The sequence below is a fragment of the Danio aesculapii genome, chromosome 15 (genome assembly GCF_903798145.1).
Source record: "Danio aesculapii chromosome 15, fDanAes4.1, whole genome shotgun sequence".
Classification (NCBI taxonomy): domain Eukaryota; kingdom Metazoa; phylum Chordata; class Actinopteri; order Cypriniformes; family Danionidae; genus Danio; species Danio aesculapii.
The window spans coordinates 40,871,224-40,890,150 of NC_079449.1; the positions used below are offsets into that span (position 1 = coordinate 40,871,224).

Genomic DNA, 18,927 nt, shown 5'->3' on the forward strand with positions numbered 1-18,927 from the left:
GCAATATGTTAAACTTGCCCTGGGTTGTGTACTGTACAATAAGATCGTTTCATTATTTTATATTTACCATGTTTGAAATTCTTAATCTCCAGCCATATCTTCATGTAATCTGATCATAAGACCAGGAAACTTTAGTCCAGGACATGGTTAATTGTTAGGAAACATTTGAAGAGTTTAGATGCAAAAACCTCTAAATGCCGTTTAAAATTTTGCTCTAAAATTAGCATTTTTATCAGGCTCCTGTGTGTGTGTTTAGTTATATCATTTCATGGCAAAGAATAAGTCCTTTTCCCGGTCTTTATAGTGAAATAACTCAACATAACAAAGCAGGCTGAGAAAAATGTTCATTTTTGATGGAAATTTCATACGGCACTGAGGGTTTTGCATCTGAACTCTTCTTTTGCTGTTTCTACCATGGCCTCCACATGAACTTAGAGTGTGTGACGATGGAGAGGTCCAGGGTGTCTTTAACTGATGCTGAGCATACTTCAGTCTCTGTCTCATCCAGGTCAGAGCAGAGATCATCACAGAAAGGGTTGGACAGGTATTTTGATAGTGCTGAAGACATGTCGGACACACTGTGGCCTCCAGGATTTTGTGCTTCTGCAAATTGCCAAGAATCACAGGAAGAGGAAGGCTCTGATATGATATCCTTAATCATGTCATGAAGGTGTTTCTCATTTAATGGCATGCTCTCCAGCAAGTGGTTGAGCAGTTCTGCAGCCACCCTGGCTTCGACTCCTGGGCATGTGGACACAAAGGTGTGCACCTCGTGCATGCACTGAATATAACCTGCTGCAAATCTCTCACTGGCATCTTGAGTCACAGCTTCAGTCTCTAGATATCCAGACAAACATGAGCTCTAAATTAATGTCACTGCAACTGCTTTCATAAATAAAAAATGCACTTGAGTCATCTTACCCTGAGAACGGTTCAGTAGGATGCTCTCCACTCGTTTTACTGTTAGCTCAAGCACCTCTGCATTTTCCATCTTTGTCTGCAACTGAATGAAAAGAGAAGTAAATAAATGTAAAATTTAGTATTGATGAAAATAGGATATTTATATATTTTAATTGCAGGGGGACCCCCAAGGGGTGGCCAGGGGTAAACTCTGGCCACCATGTGGCCATCCCCTATATGATTTTGCAGTTGATATTATTAATTAAAACGTGCTTACGTAAATTAACAATATTTCAATAAATAAACAGATGAACATAAAATAAATAAATAAATAAATAGCCACTAAATTATTGTGAACTGATTGGTGCCACTGATGTATGGCAATGGCAATTTAATATTTACTTTAAGGTTCATCAATAGAAGCTGCAATAATAATATTGTGGCTCAAAAAGGAATATTTGTAAATGATATTATTATGGTCTGTATAGTGAGTGTGTGAGTGTGTGTGTGTGTGTGTGTGTACATAAGTGTGTGTGTGCCTTTTGTTTTGTTTGTTTTATTAATTCATTCATTAATCTTCAGTAATTTTAGACATGGCATATACTGTATGCTGTACAATAAAAGTATGTGAAAAATAACTCGAGTTATATATGTGTGTGTGTGTGTGTACATAAGTGTGTGTGTGCCTTTTGTTTTGTTTGTTTTATTAATTCATTCATTAATCTTCAGTAATTTTAGACATGGCATATACTGTATGCTGTACAATAAAAGTATGTGAAAAATAACTCGAGTTATATATGTGTGTGTGTGTGTGTGTGTGTGTGTGTGTGTGTGTGTGTGTGTGTGTGTGTGTGTGTGTGTGTGTACATAAGTGTGTGTGTGCCTTTTGTTTTGTTTGTTTTATTAATTAATTCATTAATCTTCAGTAATTTTAGACATGGCATATACTGTATGCTGTACAATAAAAGTATGTGAAAAATAACTCGAGTTATATGTGTGTGTGTGTGTGTGTGTATATATATATATTTGTTTTTTTAACTAAATATAGATTTTTATTTGGTTTGCACATGTACTTGCTGAATTATTTCAAGGAATAAATTGCAATATTTCAAGAATAATTAATTAAAAATGAATTAAAGCCACATTATTTCATTTACCACAAACAAAAATATAACATTACACTGAATTCATTATTTTTTATGTGCCACCCCAAGATTTGGTGTGGCCTTTTCTGGCTCTCTAAGAACATTTTCTGGGGGCACCACTGTTTACTTGGCAATCTATCTGACAATCTACTGACTGAGCAGTGATAGAGTCAGCAAACTTACATCGTTATTTGGGAGCAATGTCCTGAGATCCTGCAGGCTTTCATTAATACGCGCTCGCCTCTTTTTCTCCACAATAGGTTTTCGAGTCTATTTAAGTAAAGAAACACATGCATGTGTGTTTACATACTACAAATCTCCATTCCTTTTTGACATTTAAGACAATGAAAAATAGTCTTACCTTTCTGTCACCTTTAATTGCATAACATGCATACTCTCCAACACCGAGAATGTTTCTAAGTTCAGCCGTAGGAACCATCGCTCCACAAATTAAAGCTGAGTAAAAATAAATTTGATCTGCTTGTTTATCGTACACAAAGCGGACAACACTGGCAGTTCGACGGCTAGAATGAGGGTTTTATAGAAGCTCATTTGCATATGAATAATACATTTACATGCATTAGTCTGTGTTCACTCCAATCAGAGTCAGAGAGCAACTGAGTTGAATAATTTTTTGTTCATGCGGATATAATTTGGGCCAACTCTCGATTTTAAATCCATGTACTTATTAGCTTATTTTAATTATGTGTACACTACATTACTCTTTCTTTATATACACGCTTTCATTTCAATTTAAAAAGTTTTAGGTTATGAGAAATCTTAAAAAGCTTCAAATTAAGTTCACAGAGGTCAAGAGGTCAGGCCGGTGTAACGTAATGCTGTCAGTTGGCAGCTGTACGCAGTAGTCAGAGCTGTATAGAAGGAGGGGCTGGGTGAGCGGCAGGTGGCTGGCTGTCCAACTGCTCCATATGGCGCCTGATGGTACTTTCTACAGACTGCAGAAACAAAAACATTCTTCAACTACAGCCACTTTTAGCTTTGTGAAGTTGAGTAAAAAAACTTGTTCAAAAGTAACAACATAGCCTCATAAGTTTAAACATTTTTTCTAGTTTTAAGATCTGTGACAGGACAAACTTAGATAAGGATAAAAAGTGTTAAAATGTAAAAAAAAAATTTCATCGTGAAATGAACAAATGCCATTTCCTCCACATCTTAATATACAGCTTTTATTTCAAAATGAATTAAATTATGGCAGTCAAAATTTGTCTAAAACAATTTTTGTATCTAGTTAAACCAATTACAATGTATACAATAATTATATATTTGTATTATATTATATAATTGTACATCTGTCACATTCTAAAATGTAATATTAATTTGGTCAAAAGCTTATTAGAAAACAGATCAATTGAATTTATATATTAAATAGAGCATGAACTGATGTGTGTGGTGATGGAAATGACAGGGTGGTGTGGAAATGACAATGAATCAGTGCTAATGTAGAGATGCATTAGATATTTATTGGAAAAATTATTAGACTTTTAAACTCACACTTATTAAACTAAATTTACATAATTACTAAGCATAAGCACACATTTTTTGCATGTGTAAGGCTGAGATTGATTTAAAACAGATGAACAGTAACCTTGCATACTGTGAATAACTGATTATTATTCAAATATTATATAAATACATTTTAAAATAAAAAGTATTACACATCTACAGGAGTTATAAATAGAAAATAGTTATTTTTCATGGATGGTCGAACGCACATCCGGTAGAGCTATAGTTGTGTATAGATACTTCCTGCCTGTCTGTCTGTCTGTCTGTCTATCTATCTAATATATATTATATATAAGAAATTATTATTATTATATAATAATTAAATTATTATATATTATATCATAGCTTATTGCTATATACACACACACACGCACATACACAGTAATCAACATCAGTAGATCTAACAAGTTTTCAAAATTGTCTTAAGACAAGAATGGATGTTGTTCAATAGTTTTAGGACTACTTTAATGAAAAGTTGTGATCCACTTCAAATGTTGACTACTGTGTGTGTGTGTATAGCAATAAGTGTCGGCAACCATATTTGCGTTTGAGTGGGCTGTTATCGCTGTTAATTAAAAAAATATATCTATATATCGCTGTTAATCTATTCTCAAAGTTGGGTTGGGAGCTGGGTCTATTCTATGCAAGCTATGATGACTTTCACCTTGATAGTTTAGCGTGGATGTATACCTGGCCAAATTGCACAGTAGGTGGCAAGAACGAGTCTTCGAACCTGTGTGTGTTCCTACTATGAAATTACCACATCAAACGTAACGTTTGACAAAACGTCATCTGACAAAAAAAAATGCCCTTCTGAATCAAATCAGCAGGATGCACTTCTGGATCCTTCACTTACTTTGAAGACTCTACTGACTAGGCATAAGTAGGCTACACATCAGAAGCGTCGCGCCACGCAGTGCCATGCATTTTAGAATTCTAAACATGGGTTTTTATCAGGGTACACACACACCGTCGGCGGCTGTCCATGGCGCCCAGCGTTGACTCAGGACACTGTTCATATTCCTTCCACACCACAGAGTGCCATCTGATTAGTTTCATGTTAAATATTATGCGAATGTGCGCGTCTGGTGTATGTGATACTTTTAACTGCCATGTGCACGCCGTGTTGCGATGCCAAGCGCCGCTTCCGGTGTGCGACCTGCTTTACATAGACATCTGTAATCTAGTTATTTGCCTTAATACACAATTATATAATTAAGGTGTTTACGTGAAGTGCTTTCATGTAAGAGTTTCCAGTAATTTTGGGTGACTTTAACTGCAGTTCAACAGTTTCACATTCACTCATGAATATTTCATTCATGCCCCCGTGACAAATTGGGGTATTAGACGCAAATAAGGAGTAAGGACTGGTGAGAGTGTTATGGAATTTAATAACGCATGCCGAATGAAAAGAAAAAACTGCCGCATTTTTCTCTGTGCGTGCGTGTGTGTGCACGGTCCGGTCCTTTACTGACAGCCGCGTGTGTGGATCTTGTCGGAAAATATGGCAAAGTCCTACATGACGATAATAGTTTGATTGCGGATAATAGTTTGATTCAGTAATGCCACTTCATATATGCATACTCCACATGTCTTAATTCCATTTCTGTTTAATTCAGTTATGACTTTAATTGGATTAAGGTAATAAAAAAAATAATAAATAAATAAAAAAATTAATTAATAAAAAAAAAAAAAAAATTTAAATAAAAATCGCTGTTTCAAGCTTATGTAGGCCTACAATTCATGTTTACTGAATAAACGGTTAGTAAACACAAGAACGTCTTATTGAACATAATTTATTTTCAGCACCAATTTTCATAGTAGAACAGTTTCTCAAGCAGTTTTTGGAAACAGTAGATGAGCCCCTGGGTCTACTGCACCGCCTGGCTTGAGAAACCCAATTTCAAAGACTTTCAGTCATTATTTGGGTAGCACACATATTCTGAATGCCTTCAGAAGAATTCAAATGAGCCATTTTAATCTAAATTTTATCCAAGATTACAGTGAGATTAATCTATAAATATATATGATAGATAGATAGATAGATAGATAGATAGATAGATGGATAGATAGATAGATAGATAGATAGACATGCTCGCGTATGTATGATACGAACCTTGAAAACTATACATTGAATAAAAGACATATGTACAAACAACTCCAGACGGACTTCTTTCAGCGGTATTAACATGTTATACATTTACACAGTGCATAAGTCAAATGAAGCCCATTGCAAAGTAAAACCATAGTAAAGGTTCAGGGTCCCAGTGAAAAGTATATGCCGAATTATTTTCTGTACATGTCATATACTTTCCAGAAATGGGTGGACTCTTTTGTGTTGCTCTTTTATCTCTCATGTTGGATTGATATTGGTTACAGGTCAGTCTCTCACATTTCTACACATATAGTAAAATTTCCACACTTACTGCCATTGTATTAAATAATAGGTATTAAATAATAAAATACTATGTATATTATGTATTTCTTGCGAACCAATCTTTTATTAATAATTGTTCAAAATGCACATTTAAGTAATAGAAAGTAACCTACAACATAGTATTAGTAGCCAAAGGGTTCTAATAATTAAAAAAAAATATATAGGATTGATTAAAAAAATATGATTAATAGGGGCCTTCTACAATGGAGGCTACAGTAGTTTTACTTCAGAAAGGAAGTAGAAATTCTGAAATGGGAGCTATTCTGGATAAGATCCACCTCAAACACATGCAGTGAAACATATCTATAAGATACATATTAGAGAAGGTTCTACCACAATCTGGATGTAACATCGACAAACTGGATGTGAATACATACTATTCATACTCAGTTTGGCAGCATACAGTTGTCAAGTGAGTTATATGTAGTACCAACACAAGTACACTATCAAAATAAATATTTCACCAGGGCCTCCACATCTGTAGAACTGAAAGGTGAGGACTTTCAACATCATGTGGCATTCTAATAGGAGTAAATTGCTGGTTCTGAGACTGAGTGGGCCTTTCACAAAAAAAAGGAGAAGAAGAGCAGGGTTTTGGACTTTCTGTCTCATCAACATGGAAACTAGAGTACTCGCTATGGTCAGAAGGAATACTTGTCAGGGAAATCTTGGGTAGCTGAGGGCAGTCCTTTGCAGATCGAGGTAGAGATTTAAACAAGTGATTGAGCAAGCGTGATCCAAGGGTTTTGTCCATCCAGTCGCAAGAATGTAAAAGGTTGTGAACTTCCTGCATGCATTGGATGTACCCAGTACTGTATCTCTGTCGGGCTCCTGTGTCCAGAACAGGGTCTGAGTGCAGACAATAAGTTGTTAATAATGTTAATCTGGATATCAAAAATTAACAAATAGATTTTTTTAACGTAGAGAAGCTTGACTTAATCGCAACTTGATAAAAAAGCCAGTGTACAAACTGCTAAAGAACTGTATAGCCTTTATAAATATTGTACACAACCCATTTTACAAATGCCATTTTACTTACCAGAAACTCTATTGCTCTGGATATTTTGCAAATGTTTCACTGTCATCTCAAGTATATCAGCTTTTTCTAACTTAGACTGCTGTTTAATTATGAAAAAGAACAGAAATATGAAGATCAATTTTAGCTTTAAAATACTGTTTTGTACACACACAAAAAAAATCTGTAACTTGCATTCAGTAAACATGCATTTACTTTAACTTACATCAGGCATAAAAACTCCAACTACAGTCTCTCTCAGCTGATCCAGACAGAGATTTATTCTTTCCCGTCTCTTTCTCTCAATGAGAGGTTTCCGTAGCTGAAAAGATCAACAAAAGCAAAGAAAGGAAAAGCAAGCAATATCTTTGCATTCTATGTTCTAAGAACATTTTATAGTGATTTTCTACCTTCCTCTCCTCTTTGTTGCTGATATGCCTTTGGCATGCATTTTGCTGAAGTTTGGTAGCAGTCATCTCCATCTGCTTCTGTGCAGTGTAGACTGAGTTTTACTCACTCGAAGGTACACGGCACACACTCTTCATTTATAGGAGGGACATTAGCATCTCAATGCACAAGCTCTTTGCCTGAGATATTTTCCCACACACTCACTCCCATCACTCACAAATGACAGGCCACTGCCTCTATTCAATACATGAGACCCCAAACGCACACACATATGCCTACTTAAAGTAAACAACAGATGTCGAGCCTAGAGGCGTTCTGAACACAGAAACTACGTCACGTAAAATCACAAGATGGTTTTCCAAGGTGGCTTGGCATTCCCAGGATCTAATTAGTGTGTTCTGTTACAGTCAACCACCTGATACCCAATGCATATTCACACACTGTCCTCAATAGACCCAAGCGAAACCAAACCCAATCCCACAGGTTTCAGAGCCAGCAACCTGAATCATTGTCTACAAATATTATGGTGAAAACAAATAATAATTCAAAAGTCATTGTTTTGGCAAACAAAAAGTAATTGCATTACATTTTTTTTCAAATATTAACCAAACATAAATAAGCAAATTGTTTGGTTTTTGCCAGATGTCTTCTCCCACCAGCAGTGAGTGTAAGCAGAAGTCAAAGTGCTCTCTGCCACAGGCAAATGTCTGTGGATTAATAATTTAAATTTGCCCAACAAGAGCCACAAGACTACTAGCATAGCACACTTAAGTGGGAAACCTCACCATACAAGAGTGCTCATTTATCTGCGACTAAAGTATGTGACCCATGGCGAGTAGGAGGGGAAGAGAAAATTTGGACGTGTGAAATTTAACTAAAATATATGGTTACATTTACGTGTAAACAAAACCATTTACTGATTAATTACAAACATTAGTTGGCTAGCATATGTTATTATGGTAAACATATGTTATACCACACAGATGTTTGGAACGCTCCATTCTGATTAGTCAGTCGTGACATTCCATGATATGTTATTCACAGATAATAACTGCTGAAAAGCACAGGCTCATCCGGGAACTTCGAATAAACTTAGTGATGTTTATGGTAGCCTGTTTTAATTTTAGTTTTAGTCTAGACTTTGTGTGAAGCTGTGATTTTAGTTTTTTTATTTGTTTTAGTCATGTTTCCACCCTTTTTAGTCTACTCAAGTTTTAGTCAACTAAATGTCTGAGCATTTTAGTCTAATTTTTGTATTTATAGAGGAGTAGCAGTTGAACTAAAGTTAAATCTATTGCAACAACTACTCCATTCCGATGTGGTTTGGATAGCTCTCATTATGGATATCTCTCGTGGATATGGATTACACCATCTTGTCTTGTGGCGTTCACTTTAGGTGACATATGTCAGTGGATTGTACCTGTGACTCAGCACTTGGCACTTCCCAATGTTGAGCACCATGTCTTTACTGCATGGTGTAAATCTGTGCACTGTGTCATGCAGCAAAACCAGACTGTAAACCAGCACATGTCAGGTTTGGGTTGGTAAATGCAAGATTGCTTGTAAACAAGACATTTATTTTACAATATTTCTTTTAAAATAAACTGGATTTTATGTTGGTCACGAGATCTGGCTGAACACGCAAACTGCAATTTAATTGCAAACTCCACAAAGAAATGCCATCTGACCCAGCTGAGGCTTGAGTCAGAGACCTTCTTGCTGTGAGGCGAGAGCGCTACCCACTGCACCACCGTGCTGCCCTATGTCCATTTAAATTATTATATTTAAAAAAGAGAAGCAGATCGGTTTGACTTTACAAGGGAAATACCACACGCTCCTGGTGCTTAAATATTTGCCGGCAGTATACAGAGGAATGATCCGTTCTCAAGCCTGCAGGTGTGAGAGATGGCTGTGTGTTACTGGGTGACCTGGTGAGTGCTCTGAGGTGGGGGAGAGGCCAACAGCATCACCCACAGCTTGTTGAGAAGAGTAGGAATGGTACAGTACGTACACATGCGGGTCGCATGGTGACAACGCTTCACGAGGTACAGGATAGCCACGAAGCTAATTGAGGAATCTGGTGAGGTGCAAGTGAGTACCCTCATATATGCCATGGGACCAGAGGTGGAAAATGTCTTCAACTCGTTCACGTTCGTAAGAGATGAACAGAAAAATGACTTTGACAGTTCTGGACAAGTACATTGAATACTTCATCTCAAAAAAGAACATAATCCATGAGAGGGCATGTTTTTACCAATGAGTACAAAAGGCGGGGGGAAAGGCAGAAATGTTCATACATGCACTTTATGAGTTAGCAGAGAGTTGTGACTTTGGGCCACAGAAAACGGAAAACATCAGAGATAAGCTCGTAGTCTGCATCAGAGATAAGCAGCTGTCAAGGAGGTTACAGTTAATGACTGACCTTACCTTGGATACAGCCGTACTGACGATGAGACAGGCGGAAAACATCGTTCAGCAGGTGAGCCAACAGGAGGAAGGTGGGTTGAGCAGTGTTCAATAGGTTTTACACAGACGACCAGAAAAACAGAGGTACTGGGATGAAAAGAGACTGGTGAGAGAAAAGAATAACAGAAAGTTCAGCGGCAATAAATGCGGCAAGTGTGGAAAAATCAAACACAGAAACAGAGTGAAATGTCCTGCAGCACAATCGGAGTGTAGAAAATGTAAAAAGAAGGGACACTGGGAACACATGTGTTATGCAAGAGCCGTAAATAAGATTAGAAAGGAGACACGTGCGCAGCTGAATTATGACGATGATACATATTAACTTGGTACCGTAAATAAAATGGGGTTGGAGGATATGGAGAACTGGAAAGTAAAGTTGAACATGAAAGGTTCAGAAATTAAATTTAAGATCGATACAGAAGCCGATTTAACAGTCATTAATGAAAAGACTTTCAACTCACTTGAGAAAGTAGATTAAGAAAATGCTGGCGAGATTTGACAGCCCAGGGGGAAGGATTACAAGTTTGGGGCAATTTGAAACAACCACAGAATACAAAGATAAAAGGTTTAATCTCGTAATCTATGTTATGAAAGGTGATAGAGTAAATAACCTTCTGAGCAGAAAACAAGCTGTAGAAATGGGTCTAGTGAAAAGGATAGAAAATATTAGCGCCGTATTCGGGGAACAAGGAACAATGAAAACTGAACCAGTCAAAATAAACCTAAAAGTACATACAGAGCCTTATGCAGTTTACACTGCAAGAAGGGTGCCTCTATCGTTACACCCGAAAGTCAAAGCAGAATTCAACGAATGGAGGAGAATGTCGTGATTGAGAAAATAACATATCCAACGAACTGGTGCACTCGATGGTGCCACTAATAAAACCTAATGGAAAAGTGCGCATCTGCGTAGATTTGAAAAAACTGAATGAAAACATAAAAAGAAACGATATATATTACCCACGACAGATGAAGTCCTTGCCAAGCCCTCGGGGTCCAAAGTATTATCACTGGATGCTGCAAGCAGGTTGTGGCAAATTTCCCTGCATACTGAAAGCATTTCTTTATAACACCGTTCGCGAGATACTGTTTCAAAAATCTCCCGTTTGGCATAAGTAAAGCGCCAGAAATATTCCAGCGGAAGATAAACAAGCTTTTAGGAGATGCAGAAGGAGTACCCGTGTATATGGACGATCTAATTGTGCACAGGAAAAGTCAAGAAGAGCATGATGAACATCTAAGGCTCATTCTACAGTGGATAGAATGAGCAGGACTCAAACTCAACGAGGAGAAATGTGTCCTCCGACAAAAAGAGATGCATTTCTTGGGACACCTAATAGACGACAGAGGAGTCAGGCCTGACCCCAGGGAAAATAAGGGTATAGCAGAGCTATCAGCACCACAAAACATGAACAAGTTAAAACGAGTCCTCGGGATGATAAACTATATGGGATGCTTCATCCCAGATTTGGCAACAGTAGGCAATCCATTGTTTTAATTATTAAAAAGGAACTGCAGTCTGGACATGGGACCAACCTCAGGAAAGAGTGTTTCAAAAACTGAAAAAGTTCTAGTGTACTATGATCTGAGGAAACCCACAACAGTATCAGCAGATGCCAGTAGTTACGAACTGGGAGGAGTGCTGTTACAGCTGCATGGAAGAGCTGTCCAAAGGAGAGAGAGCAGGTGAGAGATCAGAGATATGGCATGCGTGAATTGGCAACCTTGAAGGCATGAAGACAGCTGGAAGCCTGTGGCATACTGTTCGAGGAGGTTAAACAATGCTGAAACCAGGTACACACAAACTGAAAAGGAGTGCCTAGCTGGAGTCGGGGCATGTGAGAGATTTGAGAAGTATCTTATAGGCCTATTAAGATTTTGTCTTATTACGGATCACAAACAACTTGTGCCTTTTGATTAATAAGAAAGACCTGGACACAGTGCCTATACATTGTCAGAGACTTTTAATGAGACTGATGAGGTTCACAGTAACTGCTAAATATGCACCGGGGAAGATGTTAGTAGTTAGTAGCACCACGGTAAACGTGGCCTGTCACGTATAAGCGATCTTAGCCAGCCTCCCCGCATCACAGTCAAAGTTGAGTTGCATCAAAGCCGCGACTAAAAGAAGTGAACAGTTACAGTTAGTAAGCAAGTTCATAAAGCAGGGATGGCCAGAACACATGAGAAATGTACCAGAATGTGTCAGAGATTTTATGCAGTGAAAGATGCACTATCAATAAGTCAAGGGCTGATAACACTGGGCAAACAGATCTGCATTCCACAAGAACTGACACAGGACATGCTGGAGCATATTTAGGAAGGACATCAATGGCTAACCAAGTGCAGGGTAAGGGCAAATTCGACCATATGGTGGCCAGGCGTATTGTTGGAACTAAAGAACATGGTTGAATTGTGCCCGTATAACCCACAATCAAACGGGCATGCAGAGTGAGCTGTCCTAAGGAGAGAGAGCAGGTGAGAGAAAGAGACGCTTCTGCTACAGCGCAACAAACCTTATACTTCAATTGGAGATATGGCGTGCGTGAATTGCCAACCTTGAAACAGGGCGACCCGGTTCTGATGAAGCTGGATGGTGAAAAGTTTTGGAAAGGACCAGTACAAGTCAAATTAGAGGAAATCGCACCACGATCTTACCTGGTAAAAACTACAAAAGGAGAGGGCGTGAAGAGGCGGAACCGTAAACACCTACAAGCAGTGCCAGCTGACTATCCAAGTGCTGAAATAACTGTGCAGACGCAACAGCTGAATGAGGAAGAGTGCACAGGATGCTGGCCAACAAAAACCGCAAATGACAATTCAAACACAAGGAGAAACTGTGACTAGATCAGGAATAGATATAAAACCAGTTGTTAAACTTGACTTGTACTAAGAGGAGAAGAGAACTAAGGTCATGATGTTAATGGTGTGTTGTTGAATGTCAGGTGTTTCATTAAAGAGAAAGTAAAAGGGGGAGGTGTCATAGAGATTGAATGATTGATATTCGAATTAACTAATAGGATGAAGGGGGGAGGGTGAAAAGGACAACAGCAAGGAATGTGTTTTTCGGGCACATGTATTAAAAAAGACTAAAGTTGTGGATGTTAATAAATAAGTGCTTAATGATAGAATTGGACTGGGAAGACTTATTTGACTTAGTAAATGCAAGGCTATTTATGAAATCCAGGCATAACACTGTATGACAACGTTTCAGATGACTGTTATATTTTTATTTTAAGCAAAACAAATACATTTATAGAGATATACGTATATAATTTCACTGACCTGGCAAATGGAGGAAACTTCAATGGTTTGTGAGCACAATTAAGTGCTCACAGCATGCCATATTATATGATAATTGTAGTAAATAATTCCAAAAGACAATTGACTGTGTAAAGCCACATAAAACAAAAATACGATGTATATAAGCTCAGTGGTTAATCAGCTGGAATCAGCTGAGGTGACATGATCGAGACCAGAGAGACCTAGCTGTCACTCAAGTGGCCACGCCCTTAATTATGCAGACTTAACATAACTAAATAAAAAAGAAACGGATGACGTATAAAAAAATTCACCCCCCTCACAGTTGTCATGAAGGGTAATATTAACTATATGCACCAAAACTTTTGTACCAGGCTGTAAACATGTTTTATTAGCTGTAAAATTGGCCAATTTAGCATAGGAGTCAGTGAACATCTGGAGTACCTGGAGCAGCCCCCAAAGGCGAGTCGAAGAATTGCAGTTTCATTTACTTCCGTATTGGCTTCATATGGGAGAGCAGGATGTTGCCGCTTGGGCTTGACATATCAGCTAGTTCTCATCCTGGATCAGCAAACGTGCAACTGACTAAGCAAGGAGGACCCGATTAAACTAGGTCAAGCTGCACTTTTTCTTTTATCCTGTCTTTCTTGATTCCACTTTTTTGCAATACCCCTCTGATGTCTTCCCATTGCTGCTTCAGATTTAAAGGTCTCTGCACAGATAAGGATTGGCAGAGAATAAGCGTGATCACAGGAGTGATTGCGAATGACAGTCCTGTCAGCAAATAGTGTTAATAGTGTTCCGAAGGTAAACTACCTAAATATGAAGTGACAGGGAGAGAGAGAAAGAGAAAGAACATGCATAAACAAAAACAGTGTACGGTTAACAGGTCTCCATTTGACTGTTATTGGCTTGTGACTCATTCACAGAAACGAATATGGCAGGATAATGTCATTAGCTTTTTAAATCTCTCAAAAGTATCAAAATAAGGGTTACAGCCATACTATGTATAATGTATAATATCAAAAAAATGTATCTTATTATTGAGGTTCTCACTGTCTCTTTGTAAAATACACTATTTAGTAATAATATGAACATAAAACATTTATAAATTATTAATGAACAATAAAAACTGATCTATTATATAAAGTACAGTGAATTTTAACCTAAACAAAAATTAACTAGTTTTACATTATTATTTGTTGTCATTTACAGTAAGCTTTTAAAACATATGCAGTTTTTAAGGAATTGAAAAATATTTGATAAATAATATTACTGTTATTTAAAAAATTATTTAACTTATATTATTTAAACGTAAATGTAGCTTATTTCATATTGTATGTTTCATGTATGACATTACTTTAAACTTTATTAGTAATTGAGAAAGTGAACCGAAATTACCAAATCATTTCAGCTTAGATTAAAAATGTGAGAGATTTTTTTTTTTTTACAGTAAAATGGGTTATCCAGCCATTTATATTTATTATTTTATTTATCACATTGTTACATAAAGGAAATTAATCATAAGCTAAGTGAAAATTCAACGTTTACTTATGTAGAGCAAACACACAAACACCCTACCAATTTATATACATACTTTTATAAAATATACAATGTAATTAGTTTGAATGTATACTAATTACCAGAATTATTATTCATTCATTAATTTTCGGCTTACACCCTTTATTAATCCGGGGTCACCACAGCGGAATGAACCGCCAACTCATGCAGCATTTGCTTTACGCAGCGGATGCCCTTCCAGCCGCAACCCATCACTGGGAAATACATACACACATTCACACACACATACACTACGGACAATTTAGCCTACCCAATTCACCTGTACTGCATGTCTTTGGATTGTGGGGGAAACCGGAGCACCCGTGAGGAAACCCACGCAAACGCTGGACATACAAACTACACACAGAAACGCCAACTGAGCCGAGGCTCGACCCAGCGACCTTCTTGCTGTGAGGCGACAGCACTACCTACTGCGCCACTGCTTCGCCACCAGAATTATTATAAAAAATTTTATTAAACTGATAAGAATCTCATTACCAGAATTAAAAATATATAGGATTTAATTAGATAGGTACAAATCAAATTACCATAAAAAAAAATATATATATATATATATATATATATATATATATAAATTTGGAGTTGAAGTCAGAATTATTTGCCCTCCTGTTTATTTTTTCCCCCAATTTCTGTTTAACAGAGACGATTATTTTTCAACACATTTCTTAACATAATAGTTTTAATGACTCATTTCTAATAACTGATTTATTTTAACTTTGCCATGATGACAGTAAATAATATTTTATTAGATATTTTTCAAGACGCTTCTATACAGCTTAAAGTGACATTTAAAGGCTTAACTAGGATAATTAGGTTAATTACACAGGTTAGGGTAATTTGGCAAGTTTTTGTATAACGATTTGTTCTGTAGACTATTGAAAAAAAAAAATTGCTTAAAAGGGGGTAATAATTTTGACCTAAAAATGTTTTTAAAAAAATTAAAAACTGCTTTTATTCTAGCCGAAATAAGACAAATAAGATTTTCTCCAGAAGAAAAAATATTATCAGACATTATTATATTCATTATATTATTCTTCTGGAAAAAGTCTTTGTTTTATTTCGGCTAGAATAAAAGCAGTTTTTAAGGTCATTTTAAGGTCAAAATTATTAGCCCCTTTAAGCTATATTTTTTCGATAGAACAAACCATCATTCTACAATAACTTGCCTAATTACCCTAACCTGCCTAGTTAACCTAATTAAGCCTTTAAATGTCACTTTAAGGTGTATAGAAGTGTCTTGAAAAATATCTAGTAAAAATTCTATACTGTCATCATGGCAAAGATAAAATAAATTAGTTATTAGAAATTAGTTAATAAAACTATATATATATATATATATATATATATATATATATATATATATATATATATATATATATATATATATATATATATACACACACACATGTATAAAATGAACGAGGCTTGACCGGAAGTCATTAATCAAATTTAGACAGTAGCAAGAGCATATTAGCTACTATAAATTGTGTATCTTTTTTGAAACTTTAATTCCAAACCTTATGTTACAGCTCCCATTCTCCCTCCTGCCCCACTCCAAATAAAATTGAAGTTATAAATGGCAATTACATGAAAACAACTTTTATTTATATGAAATGGGCAAGACAGAGCAAATCCTCTATTAAATTAACAGTGAAATCAAATATCAGCTGTGTAGCATACAGCAGCATGAGCCCATACCTCTTTGATAAAACATTTACAGTAGCACTTTTACATTGGCATATTGCAGAAAGGCCTCACAATGTCCCCTAATAGTAGGAGTAAGGCCAATGGACATTTGAGCATAACCTGCTCAAGTACAAAATGTAATTTGTTTGATACACACAACTTTTAAGTCTTACTATCTCATATACTAAACAGTACATGCCCAAACAGGGATGCAATAAACACATATATCTCTGGAATGTTGGTCCAAGGCTTTTGCATTGTTTTAATAATATCACAGTAGAAAACAATCTTTCATCCCATTCGCACATTCAGTGTAAAAATAACATGCTCAGTGCATCTATACATGTCTAGTCACATAGCCAAAAAGAAAAGCAGCACTCCAAGACAGCATGTTATCAGTAGTAAAACACTGATTATTACTGTGATTACTACTGAGCTGTCAGTAGACAGTAGCTTTCATGACAGCTAGACCTCCCCTTTTTGGTCCTCTTGAGTCTTTTGTGCAGAAATTCTACAAATAAGCTGAAACTGAAATAAGCTGTTAAAATTCTGAATTTCATTATTGAATAGGGATACGACAGGAATACAGTAAACCCACTGAATATTGTGAGTGACTTAAAATAACAGGCAAGAAAAATGAAAAATGTTCATGGACTGTACCATCAAATAACAGGTTTGGCTACAATGTTGTGCTTAGGATTAGATTAAGTATCTATTTTACAGCTGGCACTTCATGAGCTTTGCTCAACAAAGAGAAGTGAGGAGGTAAAATATTGGAGAAGGTCCACCATCTACACAGTGTTTGTTCAAAGTAATCTTCAATGAATCTGTGTAAAACCTCTGTTTTTTTTGTGTTTTTTTACAGCATTTGCTGCTATACTGTACATAAAGTAGTATTGCAGAATATAGATAGTGCTTTAATATGACAATGTTTAAAAGCCATAAAATATTTATACCTATAACATGATTCCAGTGTTTGTAAGGTCATTTCTTTTAATAAAGTCTGGCAAATGAAAAAAAAAAAACATAAAAATCAATTACAAACAACGTTTCCTGTGCAGTGAGGCACATGTTTACCTTTTGATCCTCTGAGCTTTTCCTCATCTATTTTTATCTGAGTCCCAATATGGTAACGCTTTATGTTTGTATGGTTATACGGAGGTCGGAGGCAGATGATATTAAACTAGGCAAAAAAAAAAAAATATGTAAGCTATTTATTGTTTGTTTATTCCAGCAGACTATAGACCTTTGATGATCATTTAAATCCATGCTATTTGTTGATTAATTTTCTAAGATCATAAATAAGTTATATTAACTGAAATAGTTTTGCTGCACTTAACAGTGCTTTATGGTAAATTCTAGGTTAATTCGGAGCTCAATATTAGTGTTTCACTCATTTTATGAAGGGTGAGCCACAATGTGGGCCATCCAGTTGACTTTGGTGGTCCAACTCTCTCGCAGAGCTTCATCAAACTTCTGCCGGAACTGTTTGAGGGCCTCCTCATCAGTTTTGCCTAATGCCAGAGAGTCCTGGGTAACAAAAAAAACAAACAAAAAAAAAACAGTTGGAATTTTTAGTTAATTCTGTAACATTTTAAAAGTTTTGGTTTCTATGCCATGCAAATTTTTTGATACACTGAAAAACTCAATTTAATGTTAAAACGTGACACCTCCCTGCCTTTTGTTTCCTGACTTTGTCCAATTTTTGCAGTAAAAAAAAACAAAAGCATAGGACTTGTCATATATCAGTGCATCCGGAAAGTATTCATAGCACTTCAGTTTTTACATATTTTTTATGTTACAGCCTTATTACAAAATGCATTAAAATTGATTTATTTTCTTAAAATCCTACACACAATACCCTATAATGACAATGTGAAAAAAAGATTTTTCACAGCCTTTTTTCAATACTTTGTTTTTTGCTCTACCTTTGGCAGCAATCACAGCCTCAAGTATTTTTGAATATGATGCCACAGCTTGGCACACCTGTTTTTGGGAATTTTTGCCTATTTGTCTTTGCAGTACCTCTCAAGCTCTATTAGGTTTGATGGGAAGCCACTGTGTACAGCCATTTTCAGATCTCTCCACAGATGTTCAATAGGATTTAGCTCTGGGCTCTGGCTGGGCCACTCAAGGACATTCACCTTGTTGTTGCTCTATTGATATTCTGCTTTGGGTCATTGTCCTGCTGGAAGATGAACCGTCGCCCCAGTCTGAGGTCAAGAGCACTCTGAAGCAGGTTTTCATTCAGGATGTCTCTGTACATTGCTGTATACATCTTTCCCTCTATCCTGACTAGTTTTCCAGTTCCTGCTGCTGAAAACATCCCCACAGCATGATGCTGCCACCACCATGCTTCACTGTAGGGATGGTATTAGCCTGGTGATGAGCGGTGCATGGTTTTCTCCAAACGTAATGTCTGGCATTCACTCCAAAGAGTTCAATTTTAGTCTCACCAGGCCAGAAAAATTTGTTTCCTATGGTCTGAGAGTCCTCCAGATGCC

General features: G+C 36.6%; 3 protein-coding genes across 3 annotated transcripts in view; all 3 read right to left on the minus strand.

Moving 5' to 3' along the window:
- Positions 1–266: 266 nt before the first annotated feature.
- Positions 267–2,579, minus strand: her13 (hairy-related 13). The gene is made up of 4 exons (XM_056474382.1): positions 2,407–2,579; positions 2,229–2,315; positions 922–1,003; positions 267–837 (listed from the first exon to the last, which is right to left on the minus strand). Exons 1-4 carry the CDS (start codon positions 2,482–2,484, stop codon positions 410–412), a joined length of 675 nt encoding a protein of 224 aa, XP_056330357.1. The 5' UTR covers positions 2,485–2,579; the 3' UTR covers positions 267–409.
- A 2,800-nt stretch (positions 2,580–5,379) lies between these two features.
- her8.2 (hairy-related 8.2) lies at positions 5,380–8,996 on the minus strand. Its single transcript, XM_056473845.1, has 4 exons — positions 7,432–8,996; positions 7,248–7,343; positions 7,046–7,124; positions 5,380–6,855 (listed from the first exon to the last, which is right to left on the minus strand). The coding sequence occupies exons 1-4, from the start codon at positions 7,501–7,503 to the stop codon at positions 6,467–6,469; spliced, it is 636 nt and encodes a 211-aa protein (XP_056329820.1). The 5' UTR covers positions 7,504–8,996; the 3' UTR covers positions 5,380–6,466.
- Positions 8,997–16,320: 7,324 nt separating this feature from the next.
- Positions 16,321–18,927, minus strand: part of pik3cb (phosphatidylinositol-4,5-bisphosphate 3-kinase, catalytic subunit beta) — a 79,602-nt gene continuing 76,995 nt past the window's right edge. Inside the window, exon 24 of the mRNA XM_056473251.1 lies at positions 16,321–17,953. Within this exon, the coding sequence (XP_056329226.1) occupies positions 17,822–17,953 (132 nt within the window). The 3' untranslated portion in view covers positions 16,321–17,821. The remainder of the gene's footprint in view (positions 17,954–18,927) is intronic.